We start from the raw sequence: 18,639 nt of genomic DNA on the forward strand, positions 1-18,639 counted from the left end.
CATTCAGTCTACATTTGTAGATCAGGAACTTTGACCTGAATTAAGGTCATGCTAGCCCTAGTTTTCTTTCTGCATATCCAGAAAATTAACCAGGATAATGCTCTTAAGATCTGATTTTCTTACTCAAAAATTATAATTAAAATGCTTTCAAATTTTAAATTTTTCCCCTATATGTCAAGCTTACAAATAATGATCCAGTAGTATTTCTGAGATGTGCGTGCTTACACACATCCCAGAAATATGCTGCTTTTACAAAACTAATCTCATCTCTTTTATTTTCTTCTGAAAGGATATGATCTGGATTCAATGTTCTCACTGTTCTAATAATGTACATTTCCATCGTACAACATCTTGAAAAATATTCCAATCTTTTATGTTTGATATTTATAACCAATGCAAACCCCTGGTTTTCTGACAACATGGTACCAGAACAGAGATGATCTGGTTCTCTTCTTTTAGAACACACACTGTCCTGTCAAAAACCAACTCCATCAGATCTAAGGTAGAGAAATCACACACTACACAACAGCTTTAAATGTCAGAGTCTGGCTCTTACATTCTTTAAGATGACTTGCTTTTAAGTTCTCTGGCACCTTTGATGGCATGGAAGTTAGTAAAATTTTCCAAAACGAAATCAGATCAATGGAATTAGGTTAAAAGTTGTTTTATGTGAAAGGATGTAGAATAATCTAAATTAGGGCAGATTAAACAAAGCAGGTGATAAAAGAAGACTTTGAAACAAATCTATAATTTGAAATTAAACTAGACATGTAGATGTAGATCTAATCTGGCCAACTTTGTAACACACTGAAACGCAAGTCAATTGCAATCGTTTTATCTCTGTATTTGAATGACTGTCATGTGTGCCTGTTACTAATTTACACAATCTCCAGTACTCAAAGTACTGTTAGTGTTGTGCAAATTGTCTGCTGCTGATTTCACTTATTAGTGCAACTTGTACAATACCAGAAGAAGCCAGTGCAGCCACCCATGTTTACCTGGCTCATGTTACCTTGAGGGGGGTGTGAAGACAGCTTCAGTCACCATCCTAGCAACCCTTCCCAATAGATGAACCCTCGCAACGGAGCTCAGGGTAGCAGAGATCCCTATTCCTCCAAGACAAAAACATGACAACAATTTCCCAGGGTCTAAAGTGCAGATTTGACATGAATTATCTCTTCCTCTTATAATTAACTTCTTCCTCAATAATTATTATCAATTATCTGGGGTTTTTTTTGTTTGTTTGTTTTTGTTTTGTTTTGTTTTGTTTTTTGAGTCGGAATCTGGCTCTGTGGCCTAGGCTGGACTGCAGTGGTGCAATCTCGGTTCACTGTAAACTCCGCCTCTTGGGTTCGAGCAATTCTCTTGCCTCAGCCTCCTGAGTAGCTGGGATTACAGGAGTGCACCACCATGCCCAGCTAAGTTTTGTGTTTTTAGTAGAGACAGGGTTTCACCATGGTCTCGAACTCCTGATCTCAAGTGATCTGCCTACCTCGGCCTCCAAAGTGCTGAGATTATAGGCATGAGCTACCGCCAGGCCTCATCAGTCATCTTGATCAGCCTGGAACCATGACCAAATTTCTCCTAGCCTGAAAAACAATGCCCCTTGACTTTGAGGGTCTCCTGTAGCTCCAGGCTATTTCTTTCATCCTTCACAGCAAAGTTCCTGTGAAGTATCTGTCTTTTTTTTTTTTTTTTTTTTTTTGAGACGGAGTCTCGCGCTGTGTCACCCAGGCTGGAGTGCAGTGGCGCGATCTCGGCTCACTCCAAGCTCCGCCTCCCAGGTTCACGCCATTCTCCTGCCTCAGCCTCCCAGTAGCTGGGACTACAGGCGCCCGCCACCACGCCCGGCTAGTTTTTTGTATTTTTAGTAGAGACAGGGTTTCACCATATTAGCCAGGATGGTCTCGATCTCCTGACCTCGTGATCCGCCCGCCTCGGCCTCCCAAAGTGCTGGGATTACAGGCTTGAGCCACCGCGCCCGGCCTGAAGTATCTGTCTTTAACTGTCGGCTCTAATTCCTCCTGTGGTGGGGACCTCTCACAATAATACAAATGACAGCACGTTCTGCATGCCTGACACTTTCTATATTAAGTCATTTAATGCTCCCATAAACCCATTATGTAAGTACCTTTATTATTCCCATTTACAGTTCTCGTTTTGTTTATTATTGACATCGCCTCAGAAAGCTGAGAAAAGCAAAGTCAGAGGTTTTGGTTATAGACCTGTTACAGTGCTATTCAGCATAACACAGTCATTTGCAACAACATGGATGGAACTGAGGCCATTATGTCAAGCAAAAGAAGTAAGGCACAGAAAGACGAACATCGCATGTTCTCACCTATTTGTGGCATCTAAAAATCAAAATGATTGAGCTCACGAAGACAGAGAGCAGAAGGATGGTTCTGCAAAGTCAGAGGACTTGCTTACAGACCTGGATAAGAAAAGTACTGGATAAGAAAATAAAAAGAGCAGCTTTGTGCTGGGGCAACCACTGACTATGAGAGAAAGATGAGGCAATGCATAGGCCCAGATCCTAGCAATTCGCCTTTAGGAGTAAGTCCGGTGGAAGGAGGCGGCTCTCTCCAGGGTGGATGGTTTGGGGTGAGTGGGCCAATGGAAGCCTCCTGCTTCCTGTGGGGCTGGGTCCAGAGGTCAGAGAGGAGCAAGCTCCACCTCAGATGGCTAGAGTGAAGGAAAACACCTTGAGGGAAGTGAGGTCCTGCCACATGCTAGTGCTGCTGTGGGACACAATGCATCAGTTTCCCACAAAAGCAAAGGCTCTGAACTAGCCAAGCGGCTCTAAGAGCTGCGATGGCCACTGTGTCCCTCACTGTCCACATGTCCTGCAACAGATGACACTCGGGCTGTCGGGGCCAGAAGACTCGCAGCTCTACTTCCCTCCCCACCCCCCGCATCCTTGTACACGTGCTTCTAACAAGGCTGGTGATAGAAGTGTTTACTTGGGCCTGTGCATATGACATAAAGGTTATGGTAAACTGTCCCTCATCCCATTATTCCTCTAAATAATTAAGGATATCCAAATGTCTCCCACACTTCTTCTAACTCCACACTTGCTGACGTCACCAATGCCTTCCTGATTCCCAGTCTAGCAGACAGGTTTTATTCCTCACCTCCTGGAACGCAGTTGACCACTATTTCTTCTTGTAACTCTACTTCCTTGGCATGTGACACCGCTCTCTCCAGCTCTCCCTGCAGCCCTCTGATTAATCCCTCCAGGTCTCCTTGGTAGGTTTGTCTTCCTGGATCCTCTCTTAGATGCCTGTGCTCCGCAGGTTCCATTCTTGGCCCAGCACCCTGTGCGCTGCAGGTTGTCTTCATTTGAACTACTTCTTTAAGCGGCTGTCTCTCAGATGGGGTCTCCCCAGCTGTGGTCTCTTCCTTTTGGATGTCCACAGGCACATCAGACTCCATATGCCTAAAACTGAACTCATCATCTACCTCCTAAAAGTTGCCCTTCCCTGCCCCTCAGATCCATGATCTCAGTTCAGGGCACAACTGCTAACCAACAGCTCCAAGCAGACACCCAGGAGTCAGCCTATGCTCCTTCTTCCTCGCTCTTCTCCCCACAGCCAATCAGTGACCCTATTTTGTTGGTGTGACCTCGCGTATATTTTTAAACTCTTTCCCTCCTGTCTCTCCCCGCTATTACTGCCTGGTTTAGGTACCCCTCATCTCTCCCCTGGTCTCTCTCCCTCTAGCCAGAGTGACCATATTAAGTGCAAACCCGGTCATGCCCCAACCCTGCTCAAAATCTTTCAATGGCTCCCATCAAGAACAGAAGAAAGGACAAGCTTCTCAGCATGGCCCAGGGAGCCTCCGTGACACAATCCGACCTTCTTCCTCTCCCGCCTCCCTCTACCTTGCATTTTCTCTCTAGCAATACTCTTGTGTTGGTGGCTTCTCAGCACACAGCGTCCTGGTTCATACCTCCGTGTCTTCACCCTCACTGCTACGTGCTTCCTCGCCTTCCCAACTTTCTTCTCATAGCCCCTCGTCCAGCAAGTCTCTTGTGAAGCGCCAAGGGCACTTCCTCTGGGCTCCCACATTACTTAGAGTCTATAGCTCTCTGTTCACTTACCATATTACTTAGAAACTATTAAATATGTCTGTCTCCAGCACTAAACTACAAGTTTCTCAGGAGCAAAGACCCTGCATTTTTCATCTTTATACCTCTAGTGGCAAACAGGTTCCTGGCACATGACAGGCATTTCATACAGAATTGTTGGGAAGAACTACCAGTCAGTTGGTAGTCTTTCCTTTCTGCTGAGAGGGAAGAAGTCCTTCCACCTAAATGACTATGAGTGATTTTATCCACAAGCACACACACACACTCCATCCAGCAGGCACCGGGGCAGACTGGCCAGCACCTCACGCATCACAGGATCACCCTCTTTCTGGTGGGCAACAGCTTGATCTAGAGAGTTCCTGGTAAAAGGGTGGAGAATGACCTTGAGACATGTGATTCAGATGAGGGATGACTTGGAGAGGATGGAAGCAGTTCTTGTAAGAATCTCTGGATAAACATGTACAGATTTCAAAAGAACTGTTTCTTGCCGGGTGCGGTGACTCACACCTGTAATCCCAGCACTTTGGGAAGCCAAGGCGGGTGGATCACCTGAGGTCAGGAGCTCAAGACCAGCCTGGCCAGTGTGGTGAAAACTCATCTCTACTAAAAACACAAAAATTAGCTGGGCGTGGTGGTGCATGCCTGTAGTCCCAGCTACTCTGGAGGCTGAGGCAGGAGAATGGCGTGAACCCGGGAGGCGGAGCTTGCAGTGAGCTGAGATCCGACCACCGCACTCCAGCCTGGGCGGCAGAGTGAGATTCCGTCTCAAAAAAAAAAAAAAAAGAAAAGAAAAAAGAAAAAAGAAAAAAAAGAACAACTGTATTTTGACATTGTCAGTCAGACTTCTGGTTGTTTAGTGGCTTATTTCTACTTTCTCCTTATGAACTCAGGTAGTGTAATTTCAACGAGGACAGAAAGCTTTTCTTAAAAGACATAACTGTGGAAAGGAAGACCAGTGAAACTAGGGAAACTGCATATACTTATTAAAAACTGTGTAAAATGCTTGAGTTTTCCTAAGATGTCCTAAGAGATTTACTTGTCATGCATAGTACGGGTTTGCTCATTAGTAAGTATTTTATCTGTCATTTCATTCTTCCTTGGGATTTTAAGGATGAGGAGACAGCAGGTTTTGGTTTTTATTAATGGTTGTCTCATCTGCCTCAGGGTTGTTCTCTCGGTTCAGCTATTTCATTACTTGAGCAAAATGCATTTGAAATGTATTTTGGTGCTGAGACCAGCTTTACAAACAGAGACTTGCTCCTCTTAACACCGTCATTTAATGATGAAGTCTTCATTTCCTTAAAAATAATTTGATCTGGGCTGGACACAGTGGCTCATGTCTATAATCCCAGCACTTTGGGAGGCTGAGGCGGGCGGATCACCTGAGGTCAGGAGTTCAAGACCAGCCTGGTCAACGTGGCGAAACCCTGTCTCTACTAAAAATACAAAATTAGCTGGGCATGGTGGCAGGCACCTGTAATCCCAGCTACTAGGGAGGTTGAGGCAGGAAAATTGCTTGAAACTGGGAGGCAGAAGTTGTAGTAAGCCAAGTTCGCACCATTGCACTCCAGCCTGGGCAACAAGAGTGAAACTCTGTCTCAAAGAAAAATCAAAAAAAACAAACAAAGTTGGTAATGGGTATTGCCCTTTGAAAGGTCAGCAATGAGTAGAAACCTTTGAAAAATCTCTTTTTTAACCCGAGGTCTTCTGTGGGGTGGTCCCAGGATATCACCTGGGGCAGAATAAAGGCCCTGCACTTCTGCTACACTGGCTGCTACCTCTCTCTTTCCTCTGGCATTTCTATGCACTCTTTCTCCTTCTCTTTTGACATCCTTATTCTGACACGTTCTTGTCCTCTGCTTTCCTTCCTCTTCTTCCTGTGCCTTCCTTTGGAGCCAAGGGGTGCTGAACCTTCTGCCCTCCTGGCAGCAGTCAGCCTGTGGGGCCTGGGCAGGCTCACTCCACTTCCTCCCCTCCCTCATTGTGCTCTCCACTGGCATCCCCTGGGGCTTCAGAAGATGGGGTCAGACAAAAAGAAAGGGCAGAGGACGGGCAGGGGCGGTGCTCTGCCTTTCCCCACCAGTCTGGCTCCAGGAGGCATCAAAGAGCCCAGGAAATCACTGCCAGAGAACGAAGGAAGTGTGGCTCATAAAACACAGGGTGATTGTGGAAAGCACCAGGCAACAGGAGCAGGATCTTACAGCCTCCGCTCATATCCCATATGATCTTTAGCAAGTTTCTTTCCTGCTCAGAGTTGCAGCTTCCTGCTCTGTTGAGATTACATGCAGCTCCTATGAAACTGTGGATGAGAAACTGCTTAGTGAGCCACGAAGCACCGTGTCAAAGTACGGCATTGTCATCAACCCTTCATTCAGCCATCATTAGCGAACACATGCTTACTAATGACTGCCTGGTCCCTGTCACTCTTTTTCCCCATCTCCTCTCCTGGAGATCTTCCAATTTAAAGAGGCGTTAGGTGTCAGCAGTTACATTCTCAATGGCCAGGCCCTTCCTTCTCTAGTCACCAGGTTTGTTGGAAAAGATACCTAGTGTCATCAGGATTGAATGGTAATAATAAGGTGAAAATAAGTGTGCTCTAAGAAAAGGCTCCTTTGCCTGTCACAGTCATAGAATTAAAGTCCTTATAAGTGGATTTACTGACCATCAAACTTGCTACTTTCCTTCATTAAATTGTTAAAGGTATCTTCATGTTGTAATCGAACTTTCCGTCTTTCAGCAGCCAGATTATGTTCCACATGATCTTGTTCAGTTAGAAGTGTGACTGGTTTTAAATGAATCTAGAGAAAGAAAAGCATTTATCTTTTATTACCTTGTTAAATTATAAAAGCACAGCATGAATTTTGCAAAAACAAATGATATGCTACATAGTTCTCTAACTCAAGTAAATAGAATTTTCATGAGTGTTTTCACTAAACATGTTATGACTAAATTTTTTCTTAAATTATTTTTAAACTAAAAAAATCAACACAGGCTTAATTATTTCTTCATGCAACAAGATATGTGTTTTAAAAAGTTCTCTCTATTAATTTTCCCTGATTTTTAAAATTTTTCAACAGAACTACAAAATAAGAAATTATTCAAATCGATGAATGAGGAGGGAGACTTTGACTCCACTGAAATCTAAATGTTTCCTGTCTTTTGCAAAATTAAGAAAGCAAAGAGAGGGAATAAAGATGTTCTAGAGAAAGCTATCTTATACCATGAGGTATTCCCAATTTGGAAATTTCATTACATGGTGAAAACATTATCTAACAAGCAAAACAAAAGAATCAATATGTGGGAATAAAGCTTTCACCAACCTCCAGAAACCTGGAAATATGAGGAAACAGAACCAAGAGCTCAAATTCTTACATAAATGTCCTCTGCTGACACTGTGTGTAGAAGGAAGGGTCACCTTGAAGCTGGACTGGGGTAGCTCCATGCTTATTTCCAAGATACTCAAAGTCTGGTACTGACCCTTGACCAAGATAAGGATGAAATAAGCTAGTGATCCCTGGGTGTGGGGGCTCACACCTGTAATCCCAGCACTTTGCGGGGGCTGAGGCGGGCAAGTCACTTGAGGTCAGGTGTTCAAGATTATAGGTGTGAGCCACTGCACCTGGACAACATGGTGAAACACTGTCTCTACTAAAAATACAAAAAGTAACAGGGTATGGTGGAACGCATCTGTAATCCCAGTTACTTAGGAGGCTGAGGCACAAGAATCGCTTGAACCCAGGAAAAGGAGGTTGCAGTGAGCCAAGATCATGCCAGTGCACTCCAGCCTGGGAGACAGAGTGAGACTCCACCTCAAAAAAAAAGAAAAAAAAATAAGCTGGTGATTTATAATATGCTGCTTAAAGTCCAAAACTCCCCTGGACTACCTTGTGGAGTTTGGTTAGGAGTGTGTAGATTGATGGCATGCACTGGTTTAACTCCTTTTTTTTTTTTTTTTGAAACTCTGTTGTACAGTGTGTAATCTGGAGCACAGTGGTGTAATCATAGCTTCCTGTAACCTCAAAATCCTGGCTCAAGGGATCCTCCCAGTAGGACTGCAGGCAAGCGTCACTATGCCTGTCTAACTTATTTTTATTTTTATTTTTTGTAGAGATGAGGGCTCACTATGTTGCCCAGGCTGGTCTCAAACTCCTGGCCTCAAGCAATCTTTCCTTCTCAGCCTCCCAAAGCACTGTAATTATAAGTGTGAGACACTGCACCCAGCCTGATTTAACAATTTTTGTAGTGTTGTTTCAGTTGTGTGACTAGCAGGGTATACAAGACTGCTTGGTAAACTTGTGTGTTGGTTCTCCTGAAACCAAGATACCTTGCGTATGTTTTGGTGATTCCTATTCCACAGAAGTACATCTTGTGTGACTAAGGCCCCTGAGGCATGGCTGTGCCTGGAGGCCTCGGCCCTCTCTGAGGCTGGCCTGTGCTTGCTTTCTCCTGCCGCACCATCTGCTTTAGCTTAGTAAGGCTTTGCATGAGTGTACCCTGTGGAGTCTTGCACGTCCCTTCAATGATCTGGCCTGTGCAATTGTTGAACTAAGTCTGGTTAATCATTGCCAATTTCTTTTTTGTTTTTTAATCAGCCTACATTATGCTTTGAACCAATTTCATCCTAAAATAAACTCACTGTGAACAGTGATTCAGGTAGTCCTATGGGTTCAAACCAAACCACTGATTTTTCATGGATCTCTTTGTGATGAGCCACTGAACCAGCATATTAGCAACTAGGAAATAAGTTAGTCTGGAAAGGTGCTTTACAATTAAGGTTATCTGAACCAACCAATTATGCTAGCACCATAATGGATCTGACTTTCCACTTTCAGAAACCAGTTCTCCAGTCTCAAGAGAGATTGGACTGAAGTGTTACTATTCTATTCTTTTTTTCTTTTTTAGAGACGGAGTTTTGCACTTGCTGCCCAGGCTGAAGTGCAATGGCACAATCTCGGCTCACTGCAACCTCTGCCTCCTGGGTTCTAGTGATTCTCCTGCCTCAGCCTCCCAAGTAGCTGGAATTATAGGCATGCACCACCATGCCCAGTTAATGTTTGTATTTTTAGTAGGGCGGGTGGGGGGAGTTCTGCATGTTGGCCAGGCTGGTCTTGAACTCCTGACCTTAGGTGATCCACCCGCCTTGGCCTCCCAAAGTGCTGGGATTACAGGCATGAGCTACCATGCTCGGCCAACTATTATATTCTTATTCCACACATCCATGAAGTTGGAGTGAGAAGTCTGAGGCTGGAGGGGGAAAATGACAGACTTCCTCTGCTGCCCCATGCAAAGGAATGGGATGGCAAGGTGCGTTCCTTTGTCACTTGCTCTCAGATATGGGCACCTGCACCCATCTCATAATCTCTCATTTCCAAGAGTCTGGAGATTTGTGGGGATGTCAGGAAAAACAGAATGGTTGGGAAGACTATCTCAGTGTCTCAGATTTTAGTGAACACAGGCTCTGTGGGATGCTTTGGCAAAGTACAGATTCCAAGATTCCACGCTAGTGATTCTAATTCAGTAGGTCCATGATATGGCCCAGAAAACCTCATTTTAACAAATAGAATTAGCTGATATGAACTTCCATTTGAAAAACAACACCCTTGGGCAATATGAATTTGCCTTGCAACGTGTTTAATGTTAACTGAGAGTGGAGGCCAGGGGCCATGGCTCACACCTCAGAACTTTGGGAGGTCAAGGTGGGCAGACCAGCCTGACCAACATGGTGAAACCCCATCTCTACTAAAAATACAAAAAAAAAAAAAAATTATTCAGGCACGGTGGTAGGAGCCTGTAATCCCAGCTACTTGGGAGGCTGAGGCAGGTGACTCTCTTGAACCTGGGAGGTGGAGGTTGCAGTGAGCTGAGATTGTGCCACTGCACTCCAGCCTGGGTGACAGTGAGACTCTGCTCAAAAACAAAAGACTAAGAGTGGGAGAAGTGCCCCCGGGTACAAAGCTCTGCAGGGACACCTGCCACTGGCACTATGATGATCCATCTCAGCCCTAGCCCATCTCTATGCCTCCTGGCTCACATGAGGAAGAGGAGCTGGTGAGTGTGGTTCTGCCACCACCTCTCCTGGGTACAGTGGAAACATTTGTCTGGCTTTAAAGTGGGAGGCAGTCTGAAGAAGGCTTCAGACAAAGAGACTGAGAAGGACCTCTCCTTGCTTCAGAGTAGGGCTAGGAGAAGCCACTGTGTCTAGCTCTGGGATGATCCTTGGAGTGAAAGACTCATATTCTAGATTGAATTATCACAGTGTTTAGACTAAATGGGACCCTCCTCCAGGCACCCTGACACTGAAAAAAAAATGCCAAGAAATTATAAGGAGCAAATCCCCAGCAGCCTCCAGATGAGTGGATCTGGGTCGTGGCCAGGCAGCCGGCTAGGCACACTCATCAGGCCAAAGTATCGCTTCGGAGGGTGTTTTCACCCCACATGCCCAGAAGCTTATTTTTAAACTTCAATAACTCAGCAATGTTGACTATTTTCCTTCAGGTATTAACAATGGTTAATCTATAACATGCAACTGCTTGCTAAATTGCTCTTGATTTTTTTAAAAAAGATTTTATTTTAACTCAATTTTGAGTTATATGACCACAAATGAAAAGCACTAAACCAGTAGGCAGTATTTTAAAGAAACTGATAGGACCTTCAGATCATTTAAAACAATGTGGATTATTTTTTTGTATTTTACAAACTTTCTATATTGTCTTTTCTCTAAGGTACTTTTCTCTAAAGTTCCTGTTCCTCTGATGTTACCACAGAATGATAACTTTTACAATAAATATTGGTGAATAACAAATCTTGGGAAAGTATATCTCATGGAAAGAAGAAATGTCATTTTTTTCTATAACATTCTGATGCAATTGTTACTATGTCCCTGAATTACATGCTAGATACATCTTCATATACAAAATTTACCTTTTCTTTTCCAACTGGTTTGGCTACAAACGTGGAGAAAGCCACACTAACAAGCTTCTCAATGCCAGTGAGCATGTCCTGTACCATGACCTTGATACTGATCTACAATGAAAAAAAAGATAAATAAATACACTCTTGGCCATCCAGAAACAGTTCAGATTTCAGCATTCAAAATGTAGTCATATGTATGCACCATTACTCTCTTTCATTTTAAAAATGAAACCAGAATTTTAATTTATTTTTAAGCAATAGAATTCTTTCAATGATGTTCTATAACATTGGACAATTAACTTTTTCTGATTATAAAAATTATTTATCATGTAAAATTTGTGGAATCTGACTATCCAGAGTATATATTATCAGTAATTCCATCACCCAGAGATAATAATTATTAAATTTTAGCTGAATTTTCTTCTAGCTTTTTATATTTATAGATCATATATGACATATAAATGTATGACATATCACATATGACATATAAATGTATATGACATATATGATATATAAACATATATGACATATCATATATGATATATAAATGTATATGATATATACGATATATAAATGTATATTATTTATGATATATAATACATAAACATACATATCGCATAATACACATATATCATATTACATAATATATACACACATTTCATAATATATACATATGACACGAAATATGTGTGCATATATGCATGTGTATATAAAATTATTGTAATGTATTTACAGTTTTATGTTCTGATTTTGTTTTGTTTTGTTTTGAGACAGAGTCTTGTTCTGTCGCCAGGCTGGAGTGCAGTGGCACCACCTCGGCTCACTGCAAGCTCCGCCTCCCGGGTTCAAGCCATTCTCCTGCCTCAGCCTCCGTCGTAGCTGGGACTACAGGCATGCAGCACTACACCCAGCTAATTTTTTGTATTTTTAGTAGAGACAAGATTTCACCATGTTGGCCAGGATGGTCTCAACCTCTTGACCTTATGATCCGCCCACCTCGGCCTCCCAAAGTGTTGGGCTTACAGGAGTGAGTCATCACACCTGGCCTATTCCAATTTTTAAAAATTTGACAATATATGATAAGCTCTTTTAAACTTCATTATTACTAAATATGCTTTTGAAAACAAGATATTGGTGACTGCCTTATAAAACCACCAGAGAGATGTACCATAACTTTTTTTAGCCTTTACTCTCAGAGCTTTTTTTCTTTTTTAAAATGTCTCTAGGCAGCATACTCTCAGGGTTTCCTAGGACCAACCCATCATGGACAGAATTGCATCATGTATTTACAGCTTTGTTTCTGTGATTAATTTTTCAGGAGTAATAAGAAGGTAGCTGAGACACTTTATGTTGATACTACAATGGGCTAGATTTCCCCGTGTGAAGAGCTCTGAAGCTTGGTCCTCAGGATTGCACTTTGCAGAAGTGTTGGTAAACTCCGGGACTTGTCTTTAGATTCTGGCTAATAAACCTTTTCCCAAATGTTTCAGATGAGTAATATTATCTTCTGAAAATAATGAGTGATCTCAGGCACAGCTCAGCACTGTGTTGCCAACAATGAAGAATATCTGTATCTGTATCTTTACCATGTACACCATGTAAAAAGAATAATCAATAATCTATGACTCATTTTAAGTCACTCAACTCATAAATGCAAATTAGTATTTACATGGTAAATCCTAAATTAACTAGATGGTGATTAGCCAAAATTAAACTATCTATTCCCAACTCTCTCAACCCTTAATCCTATACAGCTTTCTGCTTTTAGAGAAATGGACAAATGAAAAATAAAATAAAATATCTAACAGTAAAAACAAAGCAACAATTCTGGAGTGTTAAAATAAGTTCTAAACACTATCTTCTACTAGAACAGTTAACTTAGTTATATGTGATAACCAAATGTTTCAAAAACATATGCCAGGGAGAATTTCATTGTGTTATAAGAGATTAGGTAAGATTGGAATTACATTCTGTGAAAACAACTAGAAAACTGGACAAAATATAGGAAGCATCTATTTTCACACCTACAAAAATAGGCAACACAGGACTGTGATCCCCAAGGCGGGAAAAACAATGAGAGGAGCACTGCGTTCCCAGGTTCTCAGGCTAAAGGTGATTTACAGTTGGGTTAGGGAAGGAAAACCTAACTCTGCTAAATTGAATGGAGCTAAAATTTGTGGGGTAGAGTACCAGAGAAGTAAGCTGAAAAAAAGAAAGAATTCCAGAAATATGAATGTGAGTCTTTGAGTTGATACTAACTGGACTATATACAGGGTGAAACCCCACAAGGCCAGACAAGAACAGTTTCTGAGGAACAATCAATTCCTGGGAAACTGTAACATGGACAATTCCAAGAACTCACACACAGCTGGGGATCTTTTGAGTTCTCTCCAGCCAGATTTCACTGAATATAGAACCCCTTCACAGAGATAACAGAAGATCCTAACCTAGAAGAGGGTCTAAAGTAGCCATAGAGTAGAGTATTCTAAATCTTCCATAGAAGAGTTTAAAACAGATCTTTAAAAGCTCAAACCAATCTGCAAGTAACAACATCTTCCTGCCAGGAAAAGTCTGACACTCTTTTTAAAGAAATATAACAAAAGCCGGCACTAAACAATATAAAATTCACAATGCTCGCATCGAATAAAAATTATTAGATGCAAGAAAATTATTAGGTGAAAGGTAATATAAATGAAACAACAGATAACAGAAATGATGGAATGACAACAAAAGATATTAAAACAACAATTAAATATAGGCACCATGAACTCAGAGATTTGGAACAGGAGCCAGCAACATCTTCTTAAAGGATAAGACCAGATAGTAAATATTTTAAGTTTTGTGGTCACATGGACTCTACTGCCACTACTCAACTCTGCCAATGTACTGTGATAGCAACACAGACAAAACATAAATGAATGGGTATAGCTGTGCTTCAAAAAATTTTTATTCATAAAACAGGTCTATAGACCATAGTTTGCTGACTTCCAACATAGAGAAAAAGATGAAAATAGTAAGGAAAGAATGGAAAATATAAAAAACAAAGTGGGACTTTCTAAGATAAAAAAATATATAACATCTGAAATAAAAAACAAACCAGATAAGATTAAGAGCAGTTTAGTTAATGCAGGGGAAAAAGTCAGTGAAGCTGAAGATGACAAAAGAAGCTACACAGAATGTAACATGAAGAGAAAGGAAGACTGAAAGAAAAAAAAAAAGAACAGTATCAGTGACCTGTGGAACATTAACAAGAAGTCTAAAACTCTAAAGTCCAAAAGGAGAGAGAGCACAAAAGACAGGAAAAAAGTTTGAAGATAAAATAGTTGAAAAAAATCCACATTTCTTAGAAACTATAAATCCATAGATCCAGCAGCTCAAAAAACCCAAGTCATATCATAATTTACATAATTCTGCCGCCAGGCTAGAATTCTATACCTACTGAATATGAACATCTTTTAAATACGAAGATGAAACAAAGACATTTTTACACAAAAGCTGAAAAGAAAAATGCTAAAGGAATATCTTCAGACAGAAGGAAAATGACACTAGGGAGAAATCTGGAGACACACAATACACAAAAGAATAAAGAACACAGAAATGGCAAATATGTGGGTGTATATATATATAAAAAATACATTCTTTTCATTTTTATTCTTTTAAAAAGATGGTTGACTGTTTAAAACATAAATAATAACTATGTATTATAGGGTTTACCTCCTACATATGTGCATGTAAAAGGTATGACAATAACACAAAGGCTGGGACATGGGAAGGGAAGTGTGTATACTGTTATAAGGGTATTACTCTATACTCAAAGGGATATTATATTATTTGAAGGTAGTCTCAGATAAGTTAAGTAGTCATATTGCAAACCTGAGAAAAAGCACTAAAAGCAAAACAAATATGTATAGTGAAAACACCAACAGTGGAGATAAAATGGATTACTAAAAATTACTCCACTCTAAAAAATGCAGGAAAAGATGGGGACAGGAAGAAACAAAGAACAGATGAAAGAAATAGAAGACAAATAGCCAGATGATAGATTTCAACTCTGCCATACAGATAATCTAAGGTAAACAGTTTAAATATTCCAGGTAGAAGGCAGAGATTGTTAGAATAAATAAAAAAATAGCATCCAAATATATTTTGTTTATAAGAAACCCACTTACATATACAAATAAGACAGGTTAAAAGAAAAATGATGGGGGAAAAACACTAATCCAAAGAAAGCGTGTCCGGCTAAATTAATATCAGACAGAGTAGATTTCAAAACAAAAACCAGAGATAAAAAGGTACACTTCATAATGATAAAAGGGTCACAACATCAGGAAGAGTTAAGAATCCTGGCAGGGCACAGTGGCTCACACCTGTAATCCCAGCACTTTGGGAGGCTGAGGTGAATGGATCACCTGAGGTCAGGAGTTCAAGATCAGCCTGGCCAACATGGTGAAACCCCGTCTCTACTAAAAATACAAAAATTAGCTGGGTGTGGTGGTGCACACCTGTAATCCCAGCTATTCGGGAGGCTGAGGCAAAAGAATCACTTGAACTCGGGAGGCGGAAGCTGCAGGGAGCCAAGATCGTACCACTGCACTCCAGCCTGGGAGACAGTTCAAGACTCCATCTCAAAATAATAATAATAATAATAACAATAATAATAATAATACAGAAGACTTGAACAATGCTATGAAACAATTTAGGCTAACTGACATCTGCAGAATACTTCATTGACTATAAGCAACACATTCTTTTCAAGTACATATAGCACATTCACCATAATAGTCCATATTTTGGGTCATTAAAAAAGTCTAAACAAATTTAAAATAATTGAAATTATAAAAAGTATGTTCTCTCTCTGCAAAAGAATTAAATTAGAAATCAAAAACAAAGATATGTCTGGAAAAATCATCAGAGATTTGGAAATTAAACAACACATATCTAGACAGACTAGAGGTCAGGGAAGAATTTACAAGAAAAAAAGGACATATTTTGATGCAGATAAGGCAATACATTGAGGAAAATTTTATGATTTTAAATGCTTATATTTGAAAAAAAGAAAAGTTCAATCAATTTCCCAAGATTCTACCTTAAGACACTAGAAAAAGAAAGGCAAACTAAACCCAAAATTAATAGAATGAGAATAATATAATAACCAGTAGCAGAAATCAAATACATTATGCTAAGTAAAATAAACTAGACACAAATGATTATATATACTGTATCATTCCATTTATACAAAATATAGTAAAGGGCAAAAAAAAGGATACCGACCTAAAGTAAATGAGTGGTTGTCACAAGCTGGGACCTGAGGGAGCTGATTGCAAAGGGGCATAGGGGGCTTCGTGTAGTGATGGGAACATTGTATATTATAGTGGTGGTGATCCAACTGTATGACTTTGTCAAAGCTCAGCAAAATGTATAATTAAAATGGGAGAATTTTAATGTTATAAATTGTATCTCAATAAAACTGATTTTTAAAGACATGTTCTAAGGACCAAAAAAAAAACCCTCATATAATGTGCTCTTAGTGCAAATGGGACAATATAATCTATTAATAGTAATGCATCGCACACCTTCCAGAGCGGGGAAAAGGGAAGAGACTGATCAATAGAGTCTGAGAATCCCCTGGAAGTGGGTTTGGCACAGAGCAGAGCTCCTGCTTGCTGTGGATTCAGGCGGAAGCCAGTCATTTATTTCTGCTCAACAAATTAGCAGAGGGCTGGCCTCAGTTGTGGCAGGAAACTGAAATTAAACAGGATGACCATAAAGGACATTTCCAGTTTGAAAAAGTAAAAATAAAAATATTTAGTTGGCATCTAGAGTTAGGGAAAAAAAAAAAAATCCAAGAAATTTCTACCAGGTGGTAGAAAGTACGACAAAATCTAGAGGCTCCCTGGTCATGATCTGCAGAAGATGAAAGAGAACAAAATTCTGCATGGCAGATCAGGCCTAGAAAGTCAGTGGAGGCTAGGGTTTACTTTCCCTAGCATCAGAAATCTGTGGTTTCAAACTCACTGGGTTTTATTTTTCTTTTCTTAGCTTTTAGATAAGCCTCCTTTAGAAATTCTAGCCTGTCTCAGGAAGAGGAGGAAAAGGAGAAATGAAAAGGAGCTTTTATCTATATTTGGACTGTCTATCAGGAGAATGTGTGGCCCTCAGGAGACAGGCCAACCCCAGAGGCTCCTGTGTGCAAAGGCTAAGAGCTCTGCAGTTGAATAAACAGCGTCCAGAAACACCATTCACTGACAGAGCTTGTTTCTTTCACAAGCATTTCCTTTCTGCTTTCTTCAAGTGCTTTGTATTCTGTTTATTTGGATACTGCTAGAAAGTGACCATATCAGCCGGGCGCAGTGGCTCATGCCTGTGATCGATCCTAGCACTTTGGGAGGCCGAGGCGGGCAGATCACAAGGTCAGATCGAGACCCTCCTGGCCAACATGGTGAAACCCCGTCTCTACTAAAAATACAAAAATTAGTGGTGGCGGGCGCTTGTAATCCCACCTACTTAGGAGGCTGAGGCAGGAGAATTGCTTGAACCCGGGAGGCGGAGGTTGCAGTGAGCCGAGATCTTGCCATTGCACTCTAGCCTGGCAACAGAGTGAGACTCTATCTCAAAAACAAAAACAAAAACAAAAATTAAAAAAAGAGGTGACCACATCAGGGTAAAGCCATCACCAAGGGCATAGTTACTGTCAAAACAGTTGTTACAGTTGAACTGTGTTCCCCCTTCCAAATTCTTATGTCCTAACCCCCAATACCTTTGAATGTAAACGTGGAAATAGTGCTGTTGCAGATGTAATTAGTTAAGATGAGGCCAGACTGCGGTGGGGCAGGTCCCTAATCCAATATCACTGATATCTTTATAAAAATGGGAAATTTGGAAGCAGACACCCACACAAGGAGAACACATGTGAAGATGAAGGCAGAGATCGGGTGATGCAGCAGAAGCCAGGAAATACCAAAGACTACAGAGAGTCATGGGAGAATAGGAAAGCGGCATGAACAGATTATCCCTCCAGCCCTCAGAGAAACCAGCCCTGCCCATATCTTGATGTAGGACTTCTAGCTCCCAGAACCATGGGACAACACTCTTCTGTGTTTAGGCCACCCGGTCTGTGGTGCTTTGTTACGGCAGCCCTAGCAAACGAATACAAGCTCTTCCATGTCTTCATGCCCAGAGATCGAAGGATGGCTCCTGAGCAAGCTGGAAGGTGCAATATGAGATCCAGCAATGCCTTTCCTCCTAATTTAACCTGAATAGAGATCTCAAGAGCCCCTGAGAATCCGGTATTCACAATGGTAGAGAAAAGAAAACGAAGTGGATGCAGAAAAAAAATCTTCTAAATTTACCTTCTTACTAAAGTCCAGTTATCCTGCTTTTCAAAAACTAGTTAATCATGGGACTAGTTTCTATCAGAGGGTGAGGGGATGGAGAACAAATAGAATAATAGTGGAGTCAGCATGATTAAGAAATAAAATCTATACTTTATAAAGAATTAAGAGTGTCCTTTTCTCTTGCAGGTTTATTTTCTGTATATCCTTCTATGTAGAAATACTGTATTGTATCATGTTGAAATGTGAATTTTTTTTTTTTTTAAGAGACAAAGTCTTGCTATGTCACCCAGGCTGGAATGCAGT

The 18,639-nt window shown here is 40.9% G+C and overlaps 1 protein-coding gene across 6 annotated transcripts in view; it reads right to left on the bottom strand.

The window, feature by feature from the left end:
* The window catches only part of ACOT12 (acyl-CoA thioesterase 12), a 66,290-nt gene that overhangs the window by 24,301 nt on the left and 23,350 nt on the right, over nt 1-18,639 (bottom strand). For all 6 annotated transcript variants that reach the window (XM_003899882.4, XM_009208704.3, XM_009208706.3 and 3 more), the window contains 2 exons: nt 11,012-11,113; nt 6,753-6,888 (listed from right to left, as the gene is read on the bottom strand). In XM_003899882.4, the coding sequence (XP_003899931.2) occupies nt 6,753-6,888; nt 11,012-11,113 (238 nt within the window). The remainder of the gene's footprint in view (nt 1-6,752; nt 6,889-11,011; nt 11,114-18,639) is intronic.

Source organism: Papio anubis, chromosome 5 (assembly GCF_008728515.1).
Source record: "Papio anubis isolate 15944 chromosome 5, Panubis1.0, whole genome shotgun sequence".
In the NCBI taxonomy this organism is placed as follows: domain Eukaryota; kingdom Metazoa; phylum Chordata; class Mammalia; order Primates; family Cercopithecidae; genus Papio; species Papio anubis.